Genomic DNA, 18,162 nt, shown 5'->3' with positions numbered 1-18,162 from the left:
AAAGATCCAGGAGGTTAAAATTTGAAGCCACCATATACATATGACCACAGCATCAAAACACATGAAATGCCAGTGCACGCAAATCACCACTGGCCCTTTTTGGAGGAAACACTGAAACATGAGAAACAAATAACAGCGACTAGAGAATGGAAAGGTGAAGTAAGAGAGAGTGAATAGCTAGAATTAAGTATTTTTGAATTTAAAACTGACTCTAGGTCTTTGAAAATTGATGTAAACTTTCAAGAAAGTGGTGCAAAGATTTTTTTTTTTCAAGGTTTTTTATAAGTATTGCGGAAGAGCTGCATTTTTTAGGTGTTTTTGGTCTTGTGCTCTTCGTTTGAGTTCAGTGAACTGAATTAAAAATCCTAATTGATTGTAGGACATTTCTAAAGCTCCACTATTTTTAAATAGAAATTTAAAATTCCATTATTCTTTTTAGTAAGATAAAGTACATTTCAAGATCTCCCATTTAAACTGGTAAAGTTTTGCTGTATGATTTTATTTTCCAAAAAAAGTCTGTGGTTCCAATGGGACTGTACATTGACTTCAAGGTTTAAGCTTTGCTACATGGAGACAGCTTCCTCTGCTGCCATGGCATATTTGCTTCTTTTAGATCTGTGTTCTTATTGCCCACATACTCCTCTTGCCCCCCAAAAAACAAAGCATTTGACAGCATCAGCTCCCAAATATTTTCCCAAAATCTTACAGCGAGTCCTTGTCAGACAGCTTGAAATTTTCATTTAGCTAACCTAAGGCCAGTGAAACTATGGAAAATGTTCACCAGTTTGCTTTCAGACCAACTCTGCTGCATGTGTTCATAAGTTCCATAAAGATTGCATGCTTTATGTTTAATACAAACAGTATCTTTTATTTCACACCCATCCTTGCTTTTTATATTTTATTTTTGTTTCCCTTGCCTTGGTTGGATGCCTGTGTGTGTTTAATCCAAATCCCTGTCCAGTCCTGGAGTTTGAACTACGGAAAGCCAAGGAGACCATACAGGCCCTTCGAGCCAACCTGACTCAGGCTGCAGGTGGTGTACATAAACCTTTTCTTAAGTCTCTACTTTAAACAATGTAGAAGTAGCTGAGCTCATCCTCTGTGAGAGAGTAAAATTTAGTTACTTCTTTTTTCCTCCCCAGAAAATGAAGTTCCTTTGCAGGAACGAAAAAATTATAAATCAAGTCCTGAAATTCAGGTAGGTGGCTGGTGATAAATGAACTTTGCATGGATTTTAGTATGAATCCACTTCCATAGTTGGGAGATTAACCAAAGTCTAGTATATTTTCTTTTTTTTTCCAGGAGCCAATCAGACCTCTTGAGAAAAGAGCTCTAAACTTCCTAGTTAATGAATATTTATTGAAGAATAGTTACAAGCTTACATCAATAACATTTTCAGATGAAAATCATGATCAGGTAAAGTTTTCTTGTGGGTTACACACCCATTTTCTATATTCTGATCTTGTCATAAACTCAAGTGAACTTAAGTGATTTTTCCTGTGCATGCAGTTTGCTTCATATATATGAGTAATCTAAAATATGTTTGTTAGCATTTTCGTATATAAACCATGGTTTGAAAACACAGCAGTTTGAGCAGTAGTTTCCCAAAATTTGTAGGAAGGAAACAGAGTGCTTGCATCTTTTAAAGGAAGCAAAACAAGAAGTGAAATACTGTGAGTTAGATATTTCCTTGTATTCTGGTGTGACACACATTCAGTTAAACTCAAGGATCTGGATCTCAAACATAATCTTTTCCTTAGATCCTACTCAGTTGACTTGTGCAGGATATACAGTTTACTCATTGATTGTCTTCTGGTCACGTGTGTGTGAATGTATTTAATCACTTGTGGCATTGAGTGCAGCATTGAAGAAGATCTTGGTAATAAGGTGTTATCCTAGATCTTCCCCAACATAGCTATGCTTTGATGCATTTCTCTTAAGATTATCTGTTTTACATCTCTGCTGGCTTACATTTGATGGGAAGAATATCTTGGGATGAATGTTTGGAAGGTTCTAATTACATTCTGATTGTTTCTGGGTAGACAAAACACCCAGTAACATCAACACCCAATATGTATTCATCACAAAACTGGAATATTACCAGAAGAATTAAATACAGAATTTCATCCAGTTTTATCTGTAACTGGTCCTCTTATACTTTTCCTACATTTCATATCCTAATCTGTAAAGCAAATATGTTGTTAAGTAGAATTTCTGAATCATCTACCTTGACTGAATATTTGTGCTTAATATCCAAATACTTGTGAGAATACAGCCCGCAAAAGAGAAAAGATGAGTAGTTTATCCTATTTGTGTTCTCAGCTGAGAATTTTCTGTGTTGTGAGGCAATTAGCAAAAAACCTCAAAATTCTTAATTCTAAAAGGGAAATATAAGCATACTGCAATTAATATATAGTAGGCACCTTTTTTTATACATTAGTCACATAATTCTTCAAGAAAATAATCTTTCTTCAAATAAATGTATGTGGCTAGACTATGGAAAAAATATAGTGAAGACTGGGAACAATAGGAAAAAAGTTTTAACCAATACTTAAATTTAATATCATTAAAGAGACTGTCACAATTCCTGTATAACAGTGCACAAACTTATTTGTATATACAGACATGGAATATTCTTGTACTAGTAGGATGGTAAGATGTAAATGAGAAAAGGAAGAACATAGAGTGATGGTTTGAGACAGGAGGCCCTTTTATCGTTTGCACCTCACTATCAGTTTTTTACAGAGCTGTTTGAGCTATATTGACCATCAGGAGGAATTTCTTCATGGAAATGTTAAATGTCAGAATCGACTGCCCAGAGAGGTGGTGGAGTCACTGTCCCTGGAGGTGTTCAAGAAATGACTGGACATGGCACTTAGTACTCTGGTCTTGTTTACATGGTGATGATCAAAGGTTGGATTCAATTATCTCAGAGGTCTTTTCCAACCTAAATGATTCTGTGATACTGTAATTGTCTGCCTCAGGGAAATTACTCCTGCGCTTGTAAATGAAATAGGAACAAAAGAAATATTGCAGAAAAGCAGTATTTCTGCCTTGTATCAACTGCATTGGCTTCTGCTAGAATTTGAGCGATGTTATTTCTTGTTCTAAAAAGTGTTCATGTCTTAGCAAAAAAAAAGTAACCTATGTGGTTTGAAAGGTACTCTCTCTCGTATGTTACCTAGAGCTGCCTTTACGGTGAAACTGCTGCAGTTTACAAAGTGGATCCTTCTTCTAGTGTTGTTTCTTGCTGAGTTAGCTTCTATCTGATATACTACAATGTGGTCTCTATGTGATTATTTTGCTATTGCATCACCTGTGGTCAAATGAGGAAGAGAAATGAAAATAAAAGAAAGTATATTGTATGCTTTAGTTTGTTTTATTCTTTTGAAGGATTTTGAACTTTGGGATGATGTAGGATTGAACATTCCAAAACCTCCTGACCTGTTACAACTCTACCGTGACTTTGGAAACCATCATGTTACTGCAAGAGATCTGGTGGATGCATCAGTTGGTGTAGAGGATGATGAGTTAGAGGCTGATACTCCTATACTCGGGACCGTCCCTGTGTTTGAAACAACACAACAGTCGATAGAAGTAAGACTGCACAGAAGAAATGTTACAGCTGTTTGATACACTACTTAACTTTATTGTACTAAACTCTTTTGTTTCTGTCTTGTGTTTAGCAATGTTTAATAGTGCAAAAATTAGAAGATCAAATTAGTGTGTTAAACAGTGAGAAATGGTCTTTGATGGAGCAAATCCAAAGACTTGAAAGGTATGTGTACTTATCATCCTGCTTGACTCTTGACAGATGTTGGCTAACTCTTCCATGTTTTTCTAACACATATATGAAACCATTAACTTAGATATAGGAAATGATTGGGAATTCTTCAGCCCAGGACAATCTTTCCTTTTCAATATGTAGTATTCGATTTAGAAAAAGGAAGAGACTTCAAACTGACTATTTCCCTGTCATTACCTATTGTTGTTTAATTTGGTAACCTATTTTGTTCTTTCAATAGAACTTCTTTATTTCTTTGAAAACAATCACTTCTGATCTGTTTTACACAGGTTTTTTTTCTTCAGTTAGCTTTATGTCACTCCTTAGTGTGTACAGCTTGCAAACACTGTCAGAAAGATGCTTGTTTTAACATCTGAAGTCAATACAATTTTTCTTTCTGAAGAGCAAGACTAGTAGACATGATGATATCTTTAATAACAGCAAAAAAATACTTAAAAGTTTGGTCAAAACATACCATTCTGTAAGCCATAAGATATCATTCCTCCTAAGAGGTGTACTAATGTAGCGTGTGCATAAATTTTAAGTGGCTTTATTGACTTGCATATTTATCATTTCAAAGCCAGATAGGATAGTATATATTGATTCACGACTGTAGTATTTTATGGTTTGCATCCTAGATAGAGTTCTGTCTTGTGACAGTTTGTGTCTCAGAGCTCAGATTTTGGCAGAAGGAGATAAAACTGTTGTTACTCACTTGTTTCATTGATTCACTCACTCAGAGTGCAGCGTTTTTTCTGCTACTAATTATTTACTAAAGTGCTCAATGAAACAAGTGCTTATTTGAACAGCTTGTGTGATGAAAGTTACTTCTGTTAGAGGATTTCTTAAACATACATGAATTGAAGAGGGACCTCTTGAAGATGTTGAGCTCTTCAGTATGTTGTCTTTGTTTCTATGCTGCAGTGGTGTGATTTGAACGGCATTTGAATGAAAACTACAAAAGTATTTCATATTTTGCTTTTTCAGTGAAATAGATATTCTCAAGAATGAAAACTTTGCTGTGTCATCGGTTTATGGTGTAGCTCCCCAACCTTCTTTAAAACAAGTGCCTCTCACAGTCTCAGAGGACAATGGACGGTACTTGGATATCAAGAGCTCTGAGAATGACAATAAACATGGAAACATCGAGGAAACAAGCCTTGCTTTATCAGCTGAAGTGGATTCAAGGACTTCTAAAGATGATATGCTAATTTCTGTGCCCTCTAAGGAGACAGAGAAACTGTCCTCATGTGCTCCATCATCTAAAGCTGCAGTCCACTTTGATAAACCTAATAGGTTAGTGATAAGTTGTAAACTGCATGCTATTATTAAAAATTCTTGTAAAATGAATAGATATTTTTCTAATAGTGAAATTCTGCCAAATGAGTAGATCATTTTTGTTTTGAAGGCAAATAAGACTTAACATATCTCTAGGGTACAGTGCTGATATTTTTATATTGTTTCTAATCTCTTTAGGAAGGAATACATATGATAAAACGGAAGTTTTAGTGTTAAGTTTCAGAAATTCTTTTCACTTTCTGCTTTTTTAAAACCAGCCCTGTTTGTTGTGGCAAAAAATAAGTAAAATCAGAATAGTGAATGGGAAGACAAGAGAGTTCTGTTCTCTTTTAATTTCATAATACCCTTCTGCTTCAAGAGTTGTTGGGAAAATTTTGTGCAATTTCTATGTAGATATGTGTAACTCTGCTAGAGAGCAGTACTGTTTTTCATTTACTAACTTTGTAATCAGAAAGGTGTCTAATGGCATACTGTTACTTTTGAGGTTTTTTGGAGCAAGTCTTCACTGCGTAGCTATGATTCTTTTAACTAAAATAGGGTATTCATGTTGTATTTTTACTTGGAGACTGAGTTTGTGCTTGTAAGTGTTCTTGAGAAAGCCCTTTCAACCTATACAAGTGTTTTGATAGTGAAGAGGAGAAGTGACTTGTTCATTAAGTGATAGATAAACCACTGTGGTCATCAGGAGTAACATGGACCACAAACATAATGAGGGTACGTACAACTTGAAATTGTTACCACTTTGTACAAAGATATGCAAGTAGCTCACCTTATGATCTTACTGTTCCCAGGGAAGCAGGCAGCCTACCTGCTTTGTCTTTTGTCAGTTCCCTTAGCAAGCTTTTGCTGGTGTTGGTACTGTAATTCGTTTCTAGAATTATCTTTCCATCTGAAAATACCAAGTAGAAATCTGTGTGACATTCTGTGCAGATGGAAATATAAATGCAAGCTTATAGTGGGGGTGGGGGGAAGGAACACTGCAAAAAAAGGAGTTGCTTACTCTGCTAGTCATTACCTTTTCTTGCAACCCTTAACAATCCTGCTTTTTCTGGATTTTCTGTACTTCTTGAACTAACTTCTAGGGTCAGGGCTACTTTTTCAGTGATATCTTAACTTTTATAACTGGACAGGAGGAGAGATTTCTGAATATAATACTTTGGAGTCTCATAAAAAATTTCTTCTCTCTTAGTTGCTTATCCTAGTGTTTGACAGAAAAATAGAATAGCCTAGATTTTTCTGGAAAATGGTCAGTGGTTCAGCTAAAGCTTTCCAGATTTTTTTCTGTTTAAGTTTCTTTCAAATCCTAGCTGAAAACCTAGACTATGCGGTAATCAAAACTTAGAGCTGTTGTGCATGGATTGCTATATACTTGTCTGCCTACCTTCATTTGGCTTGTTGCAAGTTTCTTTTTGCTCACATTAATGGTGACGTGCTGGGTGGCCTTAAGTGCAAGAATATTAGATTGACAATTTGGGAATAGTGAGGGTGTATATCAAAATAGGATTAAATCACTGAGTGAGGAATGAACTGTGTATTTGCAGTGTAATTTATGGCAGCACAGTCTAGAAGAACAGCATTTGTTCTGCTGCTCACAGCTGTTTTAACTGTAACTGCACATAGATTTATTTGAAAAGTAGTTCAGTGAAGCTGTGAATTGAGTTAAATTCACAAGCCTCCTCAAATGCAGTTCACTGCAGAAATAAGTAATGCATGTGTAATATGTAGCTATTTTTGTACTCTGCTTTGGGCTTAATGTGTCAGCAAAGGGTCAAAGGAAAGCATATTTGATACAGGGTTTTATAGATCAGTGTCTAGTACTAAATTTTCTTCCTGGTTTATGCCCTAGGTTAGTAATAATGCAGTAATTTTTTTTCACTAAGAAAATAGATTATTTGTGAAGTGTTTTGAGATCTGCAGGAGAAAAGCAGCACAATGGAAATGCTGGATATTTATTGATTTCAATCCAGGGTTATTTGTAGAAGACAATTACTATAATTTATTCAGAATGTACTAAGAAGGGTTAAAAACTAAGACTCTATCCTAAAAGGCAAGATCATTACTACTGTATCTGTAGAGTGTTTTCTTGGCATAAATCTTGCCCAGATGGGAAGAGAGAAGAGGAAGTGAGCCTGCTTTGTGTGACTGCACTCAGAGCAGCTGTGTGTGCATGCTGGCAAATGAGGACATGACCATCGTTGGAAAAATGCCTCAGTTAACAAACTGCAGTGCAAAGCACTAGCTATGATTTAAATAGACTGCACCACATGTATTGATTCAACTAATTTAAGGTGTGTGGTAATTTTCACCAAATGCAAAGTGTTTTCTGTATATAGCAGTCCTGGCTTTTTGAGTGAATTGACTCTTTAGTCCTAGAGTTATATAGAATAGAATAGTAGTGCTTGGGCTTTTTATTCATTGTATTTCTTATAGTTGGAAGTCTTCACTACTGGCATCTGTTGGCTGTTGAAGAGACTTGCCACTGACTTGTGTGCAAGAAGCCTTGGTCTTTGATTGGTTTTGTCCAGCATAGCCATCAAGGATTTTGTTAGACTTCATTAAGGAGGAGCTTTTTGGACTCCAAGTAATGCCAGCAATTGTAACAGGATCCACGCTGCCCAGAGCTTGCTATTATTTAACCCACAGGGAAATTCAGTGACTTACTGTCATACTTGCTTTTTATTCTGTGCAAAGTGGGAGTGGAATTTTGCCCTTAGGTAGGATTTTAATTAGGATTCTAAGTGGGAAAGGACGTGATTTTCTGTAGAATGAATGCCAAGTTGAAGGACAGCCTGGGCGAATGACTGGCCAAAGCCTCTCCTCTGTATTCATGTTAAGCTGCTGCTTTGCAGTGCTTGCTCATGTTATCCCAGTGTAAAAAACCTCTACAGTCTTGAGTAGAGCCTGTAAATCTGTCAGTCAAGAATATTTTATAGCATAAGGACTCCCATATTGTGAAACAGAGGTCCTTTACAACTAGCTACCATTTAAGTGGTTTAGTAACTTTTTTTTAAGTGAGCCTTGCACAAAACCAAACTGAATAGAATTTAAAAAAAGCTGCTTTCATTAAAATTTAGAACATACCTTGAAAATCCCTACTGTTAAGAAAAAAATTATTTTAAATAATGAATAAAAATTCTTATAACAATTTTCTAAATAGTGAGAAGAGGACAACTGGTACATTGATTGATATCCTCTTGGATTACTTTAAGTAATTATAAGTAGGAGCTTTGATTCTTAATGGGCTTTTTCAGTTAGAAAAGGGTGAATCATGGTGTATTTACTGTTAAGAAATACTATGTTTCAATCCACTAATGTATGTCCATGCACATAATTATGTGTTGGATTTTGTGTGCTCATGTGTACTTTGAGGGTTCAAAAGTGTTACCAGTTTCCTCATAAGAAATAGGAGTTGCCTCCTCTCAGTGTCATTAGGGGACTCAAACAGCAGATGATGGTAATGGGTGAGACGGTTTTTGTGCATGTTTTGTAAGACAAATGTTGTCTTTGTTCTTTAAACATAGTGGATGAAGCAGTGTTAGATTAGCATCTAAGTACAGCCCTCAGATAAGACAGAAAATTGTCATTACTGGGAAAAAGAGGGTGCTGCTGCTTGCCTGTTTAATGTAGTGGTCAGTAATTGTTTTCTGAGAATGATTGTGCCAAATTGCCATCTTCAGACAGGCTGTTTTGAAGCTTTTATCAGGGTTTGATATGGATGCTTAAGGCTTTGAGTAGCTTGCTGCATTGGCTGGTGCTGGATGTGGCCATGAGGCAGTGCTTGTGCAAATGCACCAGCTTAGACAGCAGTTTAAGATTGATTTTGAGGTTCTGGCAGCGTTTGAATCCAAAGTTACATCCCAAAGTGGCAGTTGAGCAAATTCTGTTTAAGCCTGAAGCGCATAACTTGACTGACTACTAAAATGCTTTTATGCAATTTGCAGAATCAGAGCATTAGGCAAAAATACTGTTTCGTGTGATTTCTGTGCCCGCCCCACCCCGTTTGCATAATTGTATGCTTCCTCTTGTATTGCCTAAGCTTCCTTTTCTTCATGCTTTAGTCCTATTTTTGTCTGTGCAGCAGTTTGAAAGATGTTAAATTTTTTGGAACTAACTTCTTAATTAGGACAGGTTTTTTTCTTGCTACATCTGAACACCCTAAAAGTCAAAAATAGTTTTAAAACTTCCATTGTATGAATCACTTAAACATGCTTTCTGGGTGTCATTTTACCTAGCTGATGAAACCAGAGTTAAGGGACTTGTTTTAGCACTTTTCTGATTTATGCATTCTTCCCCCTCTCCTTTTTTGATGATATTTCAGGAAATTGTCACCAGCTTTCCATCAAGCACTACTGTCTTTCTGTCGGATGTCAGCAGACAGCCGTTTGGGATCAGAGGTATATTTCCAGTTGACATAAACGAAAAGATCCTTCATTTTGCATGGCAGCAATAGTTAAACAAGCAATAATTGCTTTGAAACAAGACATAGAGGGAGAGATGAGTCTATGTGCATGAAATTTAAGAAATAAAGATATGCTTTCAGATTTTAGGCTAAATATGAAACCTAGTGATAGCGGTGTAATTACTGGGAACTTTTGAGTCTCTACAAGTGGATTCATGCTTTTGAAATTACTGACACATCAAAAACTTCCAGCTTGATGTGTGGGAGTAAAGTAAATACTTTTCTGGTAAGTGATCAGCCTGCTGCAATTTTTATTATTCCTTTCAAATGGTATTTTCCTGTTCCTGTGCTTCTAAAAAAAGCAAACAAGCAACTTGATTTTCTAGGTGTCTCGGATTGCAGACAGTGAGAAAAGTGTCATGTTAATGTTGGGACGCTGCTTGCCTCATATTGTTCCTAATGTGCTGCTTGCAAAGCGAGAGGTGAGGAACCCTGATATTTTACATTTTATTTTTATCACGATATCTTGTTGTTAATTTTGAAGATGTGTCTAATTTCATGAAAATCTATTACTTGCAATCATATTCTTACTTTTGTGCATGCATCTCTGCTCCTAGAAAATGGTTTTACATCTCTGTCAGGTGAGTTCAGTAAGCCTGCATGGTATCCTAATATTTCTTCCTCTGCTTAAGGCACCCATTAGCATTCAGCAAGACTTTTACTGTAGGTCCATCTGTTTGTGGTAGCACAAATGTTTTTGTTAGGGAAGACCATATCAATGTGCATTGTGAAAAACAGGGGCTATGAGTTCAAACATTGTATGGTTTATTTGGTCTATTAATTTAAATTAGGAATAATGTCCAGGTTCTTTTGCAGCACTGTGTACTTCAACAAAAATAATTTTCAACAAACAAATTATTATAATGTCTTTTCTTTGAAACTCCATGTATCAGCCTAGTAAAACTTCATCAAAAATACCCCTCTGTAAGGAAACGAGCAATCTTGCTTATATGTTTCCCTTAACTTTAAAGTGAGAAGGACTATAAATTATGAACATGTAATGTTTATTTTGAATGTAACTGAAGGTGATAGTTTGCAGAATCATTCCTGCTATATAGCATACAAAAGGAAGGAAAAATTGTGACTGGTTTTGTTTTGCTTTGTGTAAATATTGCACATTGCCAAATATGTTAAAAAAAAACCCAAAACCAGAAGACATATCAAATAAAAATTCAGTGTCCTTATACTTGACACTGAAGTAAAGGGTTTGAAGTAGCATTTCTCGTTGAGCAAGTTTTAGTCCTTGTTGACAGGACCTACAGTATGGTAGACTTAGTTGTGTGTTTTGCATAAATTCATTTTGAGGCTTTGAAAATTCCTCAAGAAATTTGTACTGATCCTGTAATCTAAAATTTTATACCATACAAATAATTTTAAGCGGCTGACACAGTGAGCTTGAGATATGTGCTGTGTTGTGAAAATTCAATAAGGCTTTTTATTTTTGAGGGGGTGGGGATGTTAACTGGGTGCTCTGGAAATGCTTCTGTCTTTTACAATAATACTGTGAATGTTCCTGGATCAGTGCTTAATTTCTGATTTCTTAATTATTCCTTTCCTTCCTTCTGCTTGGCAGGATGTGGTATTTTGGCCTCTTTTCACAGCTTTTAGCATAATCTGTGTAACGTATTGAATATTTTTGTGATCTTTTAGTCTATTTCTTACTTAGGTTGTTTTATAATGGAAGTTACATTTGATTACGTGTATTTTTGCCTTAAATTATCTGTTCCAGTTTAATTGAAAAAGCTGCAAATGACAATTGAGTAATTTGATTACATGGGATGCTTAATGTTTTAAGAATTGAAATTTGCATTAAAAATACCTTCTTTTAGTTACCTGCCACCTTTTGCTATAACTATTTTAATGTTTTTTCTGATGTAGTCATGGAATTTAAAGGAAAAGTTGGATAGACCATCTGTCAGTATTTATCTTAATCCAATGATGAAAAGCTAACCTAAGAACTAGGCTGTCTTCAACAAGGTATAACTTTGAGTCTTGTCCAAAAGCAACCTCATAATGAGATTTTTGCACAGAGAAGTGGTGTAAAAATATGCTAAACATCAATAATTTGAGAAGGATGTGTAGCAGGTTCAGATCACAATGCAAAGTCATCGCCAGTCTGTTCTGAAACAACAAGAATGGTAGTATTTAAGATCTTACACTATCAATGTGTTAGGATGAGAGTTAAACATAAATTTTTGATGACTCCCTGAAATGTCTTCATTCTTTAAGCATCCATCATGTTGAAATTGGCTGCAAAATCTTAAGCTGAAAATTACATGCTATGAATCTTCAGAGAAACTGAGTTTGTGGAGGTTGGCAATCTCTTAGTAGTTGTCCTTCAGCAGAGATTCAAAAACCATTTTTCCTATGCTTTTAAGCATTTTAAGGTCAGTAGCAGCCTGCCTGATCCAGTAGTGAGTGTTTCGGCAAATATTATAGTTGACGTTTCTGTAATTATTTATTTTGGTGTATTGGTGCAGCTTTTATTGTTCTTCAGTGTCTGTAGTTTAGGTTCCAGTGGAAGCTAACAAAGAAGAAAAGACACAGTATTGAGTAGTGTGGCTGAGAGGATAATTTTAGTTGTTTCAGAAAAAAAGCAGTTCAACTGTGTAAAATCAATAATGCATCATACAGGAAAATTGCCTCAAAGCAACTCGTAGTCATCAAAAGTCATGTAACAACATATAAATTCAATTTTGTTTTCATCTCAAGCACCTAGATTATCTTAACTCCCTGAAAACATGTATGTCAATATTTAGATTTGTCTATGAATGCACTCAAAATAAAGGAGATGTTGCAATCTGAGTAACAGTAAGTGGAATGACCAGTAACAAAATGCTGAAAACCAATTCTTAAAAAAAAAAAGGCCATTGTTTGGGATGCAGTCTGTGATACTTCTTGCAGATGAGCAGCTTGGATTCATAAAAATTGATCAACATTGGAATATGCCTTCACAGTTGTCATTTTACTACTTAAAATACATTGACAATCAAAAAATCGCGAAAGCAAAATCAGCTGCCTCCTACTTGTTAATAGATGTATCATAGCAAAATTCCTTTGACTACAATGTAATTAGAGAGAAGCAATCTTTTAAAATTTTTGAAATAACTAATCAGTGCAATACTAATTTTTCATGCTTTCTTAGATGTAAAAGTCATTTTTATTTTGTCAGGAAACAACAGTAACCTTGTGTGTATGTACAACTTCTATACTCTGCAGTATATAGTCCTTTAATGGAGTTTGGCACAGAGTAAACGTTTTGCTTAATGTCTTATTACTCTTGTTCTTAATCAACATTTTTAATTATTTACATCTTTGATCTCGCCCATTATTCCAGTGTTAGTCTTTAACTTTCTTTTGTGTTATGTGAAATCTTGATTGTAGTGGTGTACTGAATATGCCACTAAATATTTATACTGAGAAACTGTTATTTATAGAGAGTTCAACATGCTAAGAATAGAGCTTTGCTTTTATTTGTTTTTGAAGTTGAAGCAGAGAAATGTTAAATCTTCAGGCTCTGAATTGATGCCATTCTCAACTCCACTACATCTCCACTGTAGATTGAAAGTAATCACATTGATATGCAGTAACTGTACATAAATATCACCAAGACACTTTAATTCTCTGGCATGTCTCTTAAAAACACAGTAGAGCTGAGTGTCTTACTATAAATTTTCATCTCAGTCTTATGCTTTAAAAGCCATAAAGAAATGCTAAAGAAATGTAAAAGAAGACTGAGTCAGGTCTTGGCAGTATACTTAATTGTTTGTTTCCAGGGGTTTGTCAAGTAGATTTCATTCTAGTGGGATATGGATAAAGGTACATAAACCTGAGCTGCTGAGCTTGAAAATTGTCAGCTGTCAATATCTTCTAGATGACCACTTTAATTTCACATTAAAGAAGCAAGAAAATTAAATGAACAATTTTTGTTACTCTGTAAAACTTAGATTGCAGTAGATGTCTATAGATTGTTTCTAAAAAACATGGTAGTGTTGACCACAGCCTGTTTGCAGGTCCTTTTCTGGTATACATGCAGGGTTGCTTTTGGCTTGCAGGGCTGTTTTGTTCAGGGGGTGAGGGTACTCCAGAAACATGAGATGTAACCATTTTTTAAGTCCTGTAGATCCCTTCTTGTTATGAGGGCCTTGTGTAGTTTCCTTACAGTGAAATAGCTCAGTCTCATAAAAGATCCTTTTCATCTCTAGTCTGAAAGCTGATGTCTTTCAACACTTTGCCTATAAAGCTTCCAGAGTTCATGGATGCAAGGAGTTGAATTTGATGTTTATGAATTGACTAGCCAGCTTTTTTTGTGTCACAAACTTTTGTATGTGTGTTTTCAAATAAACAGTAGATACAGACAAAGAAGTACAAAGTTTTTTCACACCCACACCCTACCATTGATTCTCATGTAAAAGCGTCCCTTTGGGATCTCTGAGGGGCTTATTTTGGATCCTGGAATAATAGTCTCGCTCCATGAGGTAATTAGAACTGTGATTTTATAAAATTAGTAAGATTAGAAGCACTAAGTTTTGAGTTGTGTTAATACTAGGATTAATTTTTTTTTTCATTTTAAAACTAAAAGGATGAATTTGGAACTTCAATACTTTCTTGCCTAAGGCATTTCCTATCAGTGATTTATTGGTACCTTCAGCTGTTTCATTTGCAGACAATAAGATTATTTTATTTTATTTACTTGTTGTCCAAGGCTAAGTTACAGGATAATTTTAATGTAGCTTTGGATCACAGTATAAGCATTGACTATGAAAGAAGATTAAAAAGCAAACATTAACAAAATTGATCATGTCACCCTGGCTTATATACTGTTGCCTGCAATACATTAATATTTGGAGTAATAAAAAATATTTTAATTTGAACCTACTGAAGTAACCAGTCTTGACACTTAACACTGGTTAAATTTATTCTTTGAGATAATTATTTTCCTTATGAACACTCCAACAAGAAGACAGTAATTAGTGAGAGCAACTAAGATGTAGAAGACTTGTTGGAATGTTTAGGAAAACATTATTATAAGAATGGAAATTGACAAAATTCCTTGCTACCTTCTAAAATGCTTGCTATATGATGCACTTCAAAGTAACCAAAAGTTTAGTATCTTGTTGTAATACTTTTAATATGTAGGAGGAACTGTCTTGCATATAGTTTAGGTGGTGCTAATTACTATTAAAAAGCCATATTCTTTTGACCATAATGAGGACAAATCTACTCCGTATGCCCATGTAAATGTTGCCTTTATTGATAATTTAAATAGTGAGTCCCTTTCAAAGATAATCGAAAAAGTTGTTGTAAGTTAGAAAGAAGTTGTCCAGAGATACTATGGTGAGAAAAATGTGAGTTTTTCTCTGGAGAGACCTACATGGAGAGTTACACAGAAGTAGAGCAGAGAGAAGATGGGCTGTTTGAGTTCTCCTGTGTAATATGTTAGGTTAGCCTCAGAGCATTGTCTGTGAGTCACCTGGATGAGCTTCTCTCACAGTAAAACCAAAATAACTTCTTTCTCTCAATTCTGCCTCTGAGTAGCTCGCAAGTATAAACTGCTTCAGATTTGAACTTGGCTTTTCAATAGTAGCGATGGGACCTGTGACACATAATGTTTTATTGCATCTAGCTGCAACTATGGACAATGTTACTATGTCAGTCTGCTTGGAATCTAATGGGAAAACAGTATCAAAGCCCTGGAAGTCGCTGTTCTTGTTATGGTCATGAAAATCACTAGTCACTCCTGTTGACTAACACTGACACAAGCTATCAAAACTCATGCTCTGAACTCAAAGGCGAAAGAGAAAAGAAGGACTTGGGGATGAACAGGATGTTTAGGAAGGATCCCAAATTAAATAGAGGGAGAGTTGTTGGGTTTTTTTGAAACTTAAGTTCTTGCTTTATGACTGTCAGCACTAGTGGTATTCCTTCCCAAGGAATGCAGAGTGTTTCAAATAGCACTGGAAGTCCACTCCTTGATTATTAATAATCATACAGTGTCTCCATAACCATCTTGTGAACTTTTCTCTTGAATCTAAATAAATACTAATCTTACCATGTCTTATTGGAAAATTACTACTTTCTATAGCTTCTCTGCTGGTTTCAAGAATGAAAAATCTGAGATTGGTAAAACAAACCTACATCAAAGGCATGACCCTTAGCAACAGGAAGAAATTAGCTCAAACCTACCTGTAGGCTGGTTTTTGTTCTTAATGCTCCTGAATGTCCTGAGAAGAATCTGCCCCTTATAAATCTTTGGGATACTTCACTTGACCTGTTTTGTCCCTCTGTAGAGCAGTTTTGTTCTTCTGGTCCCCTTTTTCTTCTAGTTTTACCTTACTGTCCCTGAGAGCTATAGGGAGCACAGAAAACACTGTTCAAGACTTCTCACTGTTTCTCCACTCCCCTTAATAGAAGGAACTGTAGAAGTCCTGATGCAGCGATGCAGAGAACACTCTCTTCTCCCATAGTATGCATGAGAGAATGTGACCAATGGACAAGAAAATACAGCTAATTCCATCAGCTATAATAACCAGCTTTCTGCAAGGTAAAGAACCAGCCTTGTATCTGCCCCATGTCAATGCTGTTAGGTTACTCATTAGCCTTTCAGACACAAGGCAATACTTTCTAGGTGAATAGTCTCAGGTGTTTTCCTTTCATGCAGACTCAGCTGAAAAAAGACAATGTTAACTTTCTTAAATTCCATTAGAAGCTTTAAAAAACCCCACCTCGTGGTACTCTTAAAATCTAGCAGTAGTTCTGAGTAAGCAGTTGAGATTTTTTTGAGTAAGTACTCAAATGTACTAAGAAAGTGAAATCAATGTGTTGGTTTCAACAGATGAAGCAAAAATCCCATAAATGTCCCATTTCATGGAGTATATTCTTTGTAAAGTTTTTCATATTTAAGAATACTTGCAAGAGCAGTTGAATAATTGAGTTTAGGATAGATTTCAGAAAGCTAGATTTCACTAAAGTAACACATTTATTTAGCTTTAAGTTTTTAAATTAGCTTTTTTCTTTATGACAGTAATTTTGTCCTGTATCTCCAAATTGCAATCAGATTTCCTATTAAAAAAGATTTTAGTTTAATGTATAAGTAGTGGTATTTGGAGTGGTATTGAGGTGGGCATTACTTTAGTAATATTCTTTCAAGTCTTTTTGAATTAAAGCCATGTTTACAGGAGAGAAAATTCTATGTAGTACCAAAAAAAAGTTAAATAGTTTAAACTCCCTGACTTCTCAGCACTTTAAATAGGCAAAAATCTAAAGTAACCAAAAATAATAAGATCTAACATGCAGATTCTAGAGGAAAAGAAGCTCTCAGCTGAAAAAAGTTATTTAGTTCTTCATGCAATTTAATTTGTAGTTTCTTTAATGCAGGTCTTCAGTTCATGTTATTTTGTGTTGTGCTACACTTGTTAAAAACAGCCCTCTGTTACTCCTGAAAGTGTTTAAGAAATAAAAATGTTCAAATTATTTTTCATTTCTCCTTCTCTCCTTTTAGATTTTTTTAAGTGATAAGTAGGATATTTCCACGTTGTTTCCTCTGTCATGAATTCCCTATTCTGTATCATAATTGAATTAAATATTGCCAGTATATCTTCCAGAATCACAAAATGTTAAAATACAGTTTAGGTTGTGTCTTGGTCATCTTTGGAGATGGAAAATAGCCCACCAAGTAGAATTCTTGTAAAATGAAAAAAAAAAAAAAAAAGCTTTTCAGGAGTTGACTAGCTTTAGACACTGCTCTAGCATGGAGTTTTGTTCTGTGTTTAATATAAATATGGTGCCTACCGTTTAGGAAAATACAGATTGAGCAGTGAGGATGTTGTTAGTGGTGTTTCCACAGCTCCGCAAGAACATCAAGATTAGGTCTCTTTAAATATCTGCAAGAAGAAATTTGCACCTCCCTGCAAAGTCATTCAAAACAACCACAGATTTTTCCAGCTTTTGTATAATCTCTCCTACTAACATTAGATGTGTTTCCCACTGTCACCTGCTTATTTGTCACAACTTAATAATTCACAAGAAGTCTTTCTGCTGAAAATAGCTCCAAAGTACACAGCAGGTGTGCAGAGTAATCTCTATATTACTTGCCCATGTTTTTTTTCCAGACACTGAGATTTTTCTTGTTCTTTTTTTACTGACCTCCCAGTGTGATGTTTCTGTCCCTAAGATATTAAATCACCTAAAAACTGTCTGGCTTCCAAATTCAGTTGAAGTAAAAGCTCCCATCAGCAAGGTCAAGGGAAGGGACTTCCAGACAATGTTTTAGAAACATTTGTTTCTTTTGGGAATGAATACCATGAACTTTGTAGGCATATTTAGAAAGGAAGAGGTCTTCAGAGTGAAGATCCTTATATTTTCTCTCCGAGTTTTACACAATATTTTCTTTGTAATTTGCTCCTTTAAGGGATTTCAATTGCTAAAAAAAGAAAATTTGGCTTCAGAGGTGGCTTTTGTGTGGGGAAAAAAAAATCATAGAACCTTTACAAAAATCAGATAATTGTCAGTTAACAAAAAATCTGTCTGCAGTCACCTTTACCAATGTATGTTTCTCAATGTTTATTTTTTCAAACTTGTGCACAAAACTGTGTGGATGTTTAACTGGAAATTTTAATCT

At 35.3% G+C, this 18,162-nt stretch overlaps 1 protein-coding gene across 4 annotated transcripts in view; it reads left to right on the top strand.

The window, feature by feature from the left end:
- The window catches only part of RELCH (RAB11 binding and LisH domain, coiled-coil and HEAT repeat containing), a 74,961-nt gene that overhangs the window by 23,870 nt on the left and 32,929 nt on the right, over positions 1–18,162 (top strand). For 3 of the 4 annotated variants that reach the window (XM_014872422.2, XM_088170458.1, XM_088170461.1), the window contains exons 3-10: positions 962–1,033; positions 1,143–1,198; positions 1,303–1,416; positions 3,394–3,597; positions 3,687–3,778; positions 4,772–5,080; positions 9,402–9,477; positions 9,869–9,964. In XM_014872422.2, coding sequence (XP_014727908.2) covers positions 962–1,033; positions 1,143–1,198; positions 1,303–1,416; positions 3,394–3,597; positions 3,687–3,778; positions 4,772–5,080; positions 9,402–9,477; positions 9,869–9,964 — 1,019 coding nt within the window. The remainder of the gene's footprint in view (positions 1–961; positions 1,034–1,142; positions 1,199–1,302; positions 1,417–3,393; positions 3,598–3,686; positions 3,779–4,771; positions 5,081–9,401; positions 9,478–9,868; positions 9,965–18,162) is intronic. The other variant, XM_088170453.1, reaches the window with a different exon arrangement.

The sequence above is a fragment of the Sturnus vulgaris genome, chromosome 1, assembly GCF_052056855.1.
Source record: "Sturnus vulgaris isolate bStuVul1 chromosome 1, bStuVul1.hap1, whole genome shotgun sequence".
Classification (NCBI taxonomy): domain Eukaryota; kingdom Metazoa; phylum Chordata; class Aves; order Passeriformes; family Sturnidae; genus Sturnus; species Sturnus vulgaris.
Note: the sequence above shows the minus strand (reverse complement) of the source record. Positions and strands in the feature narration are given on the sequence as shown.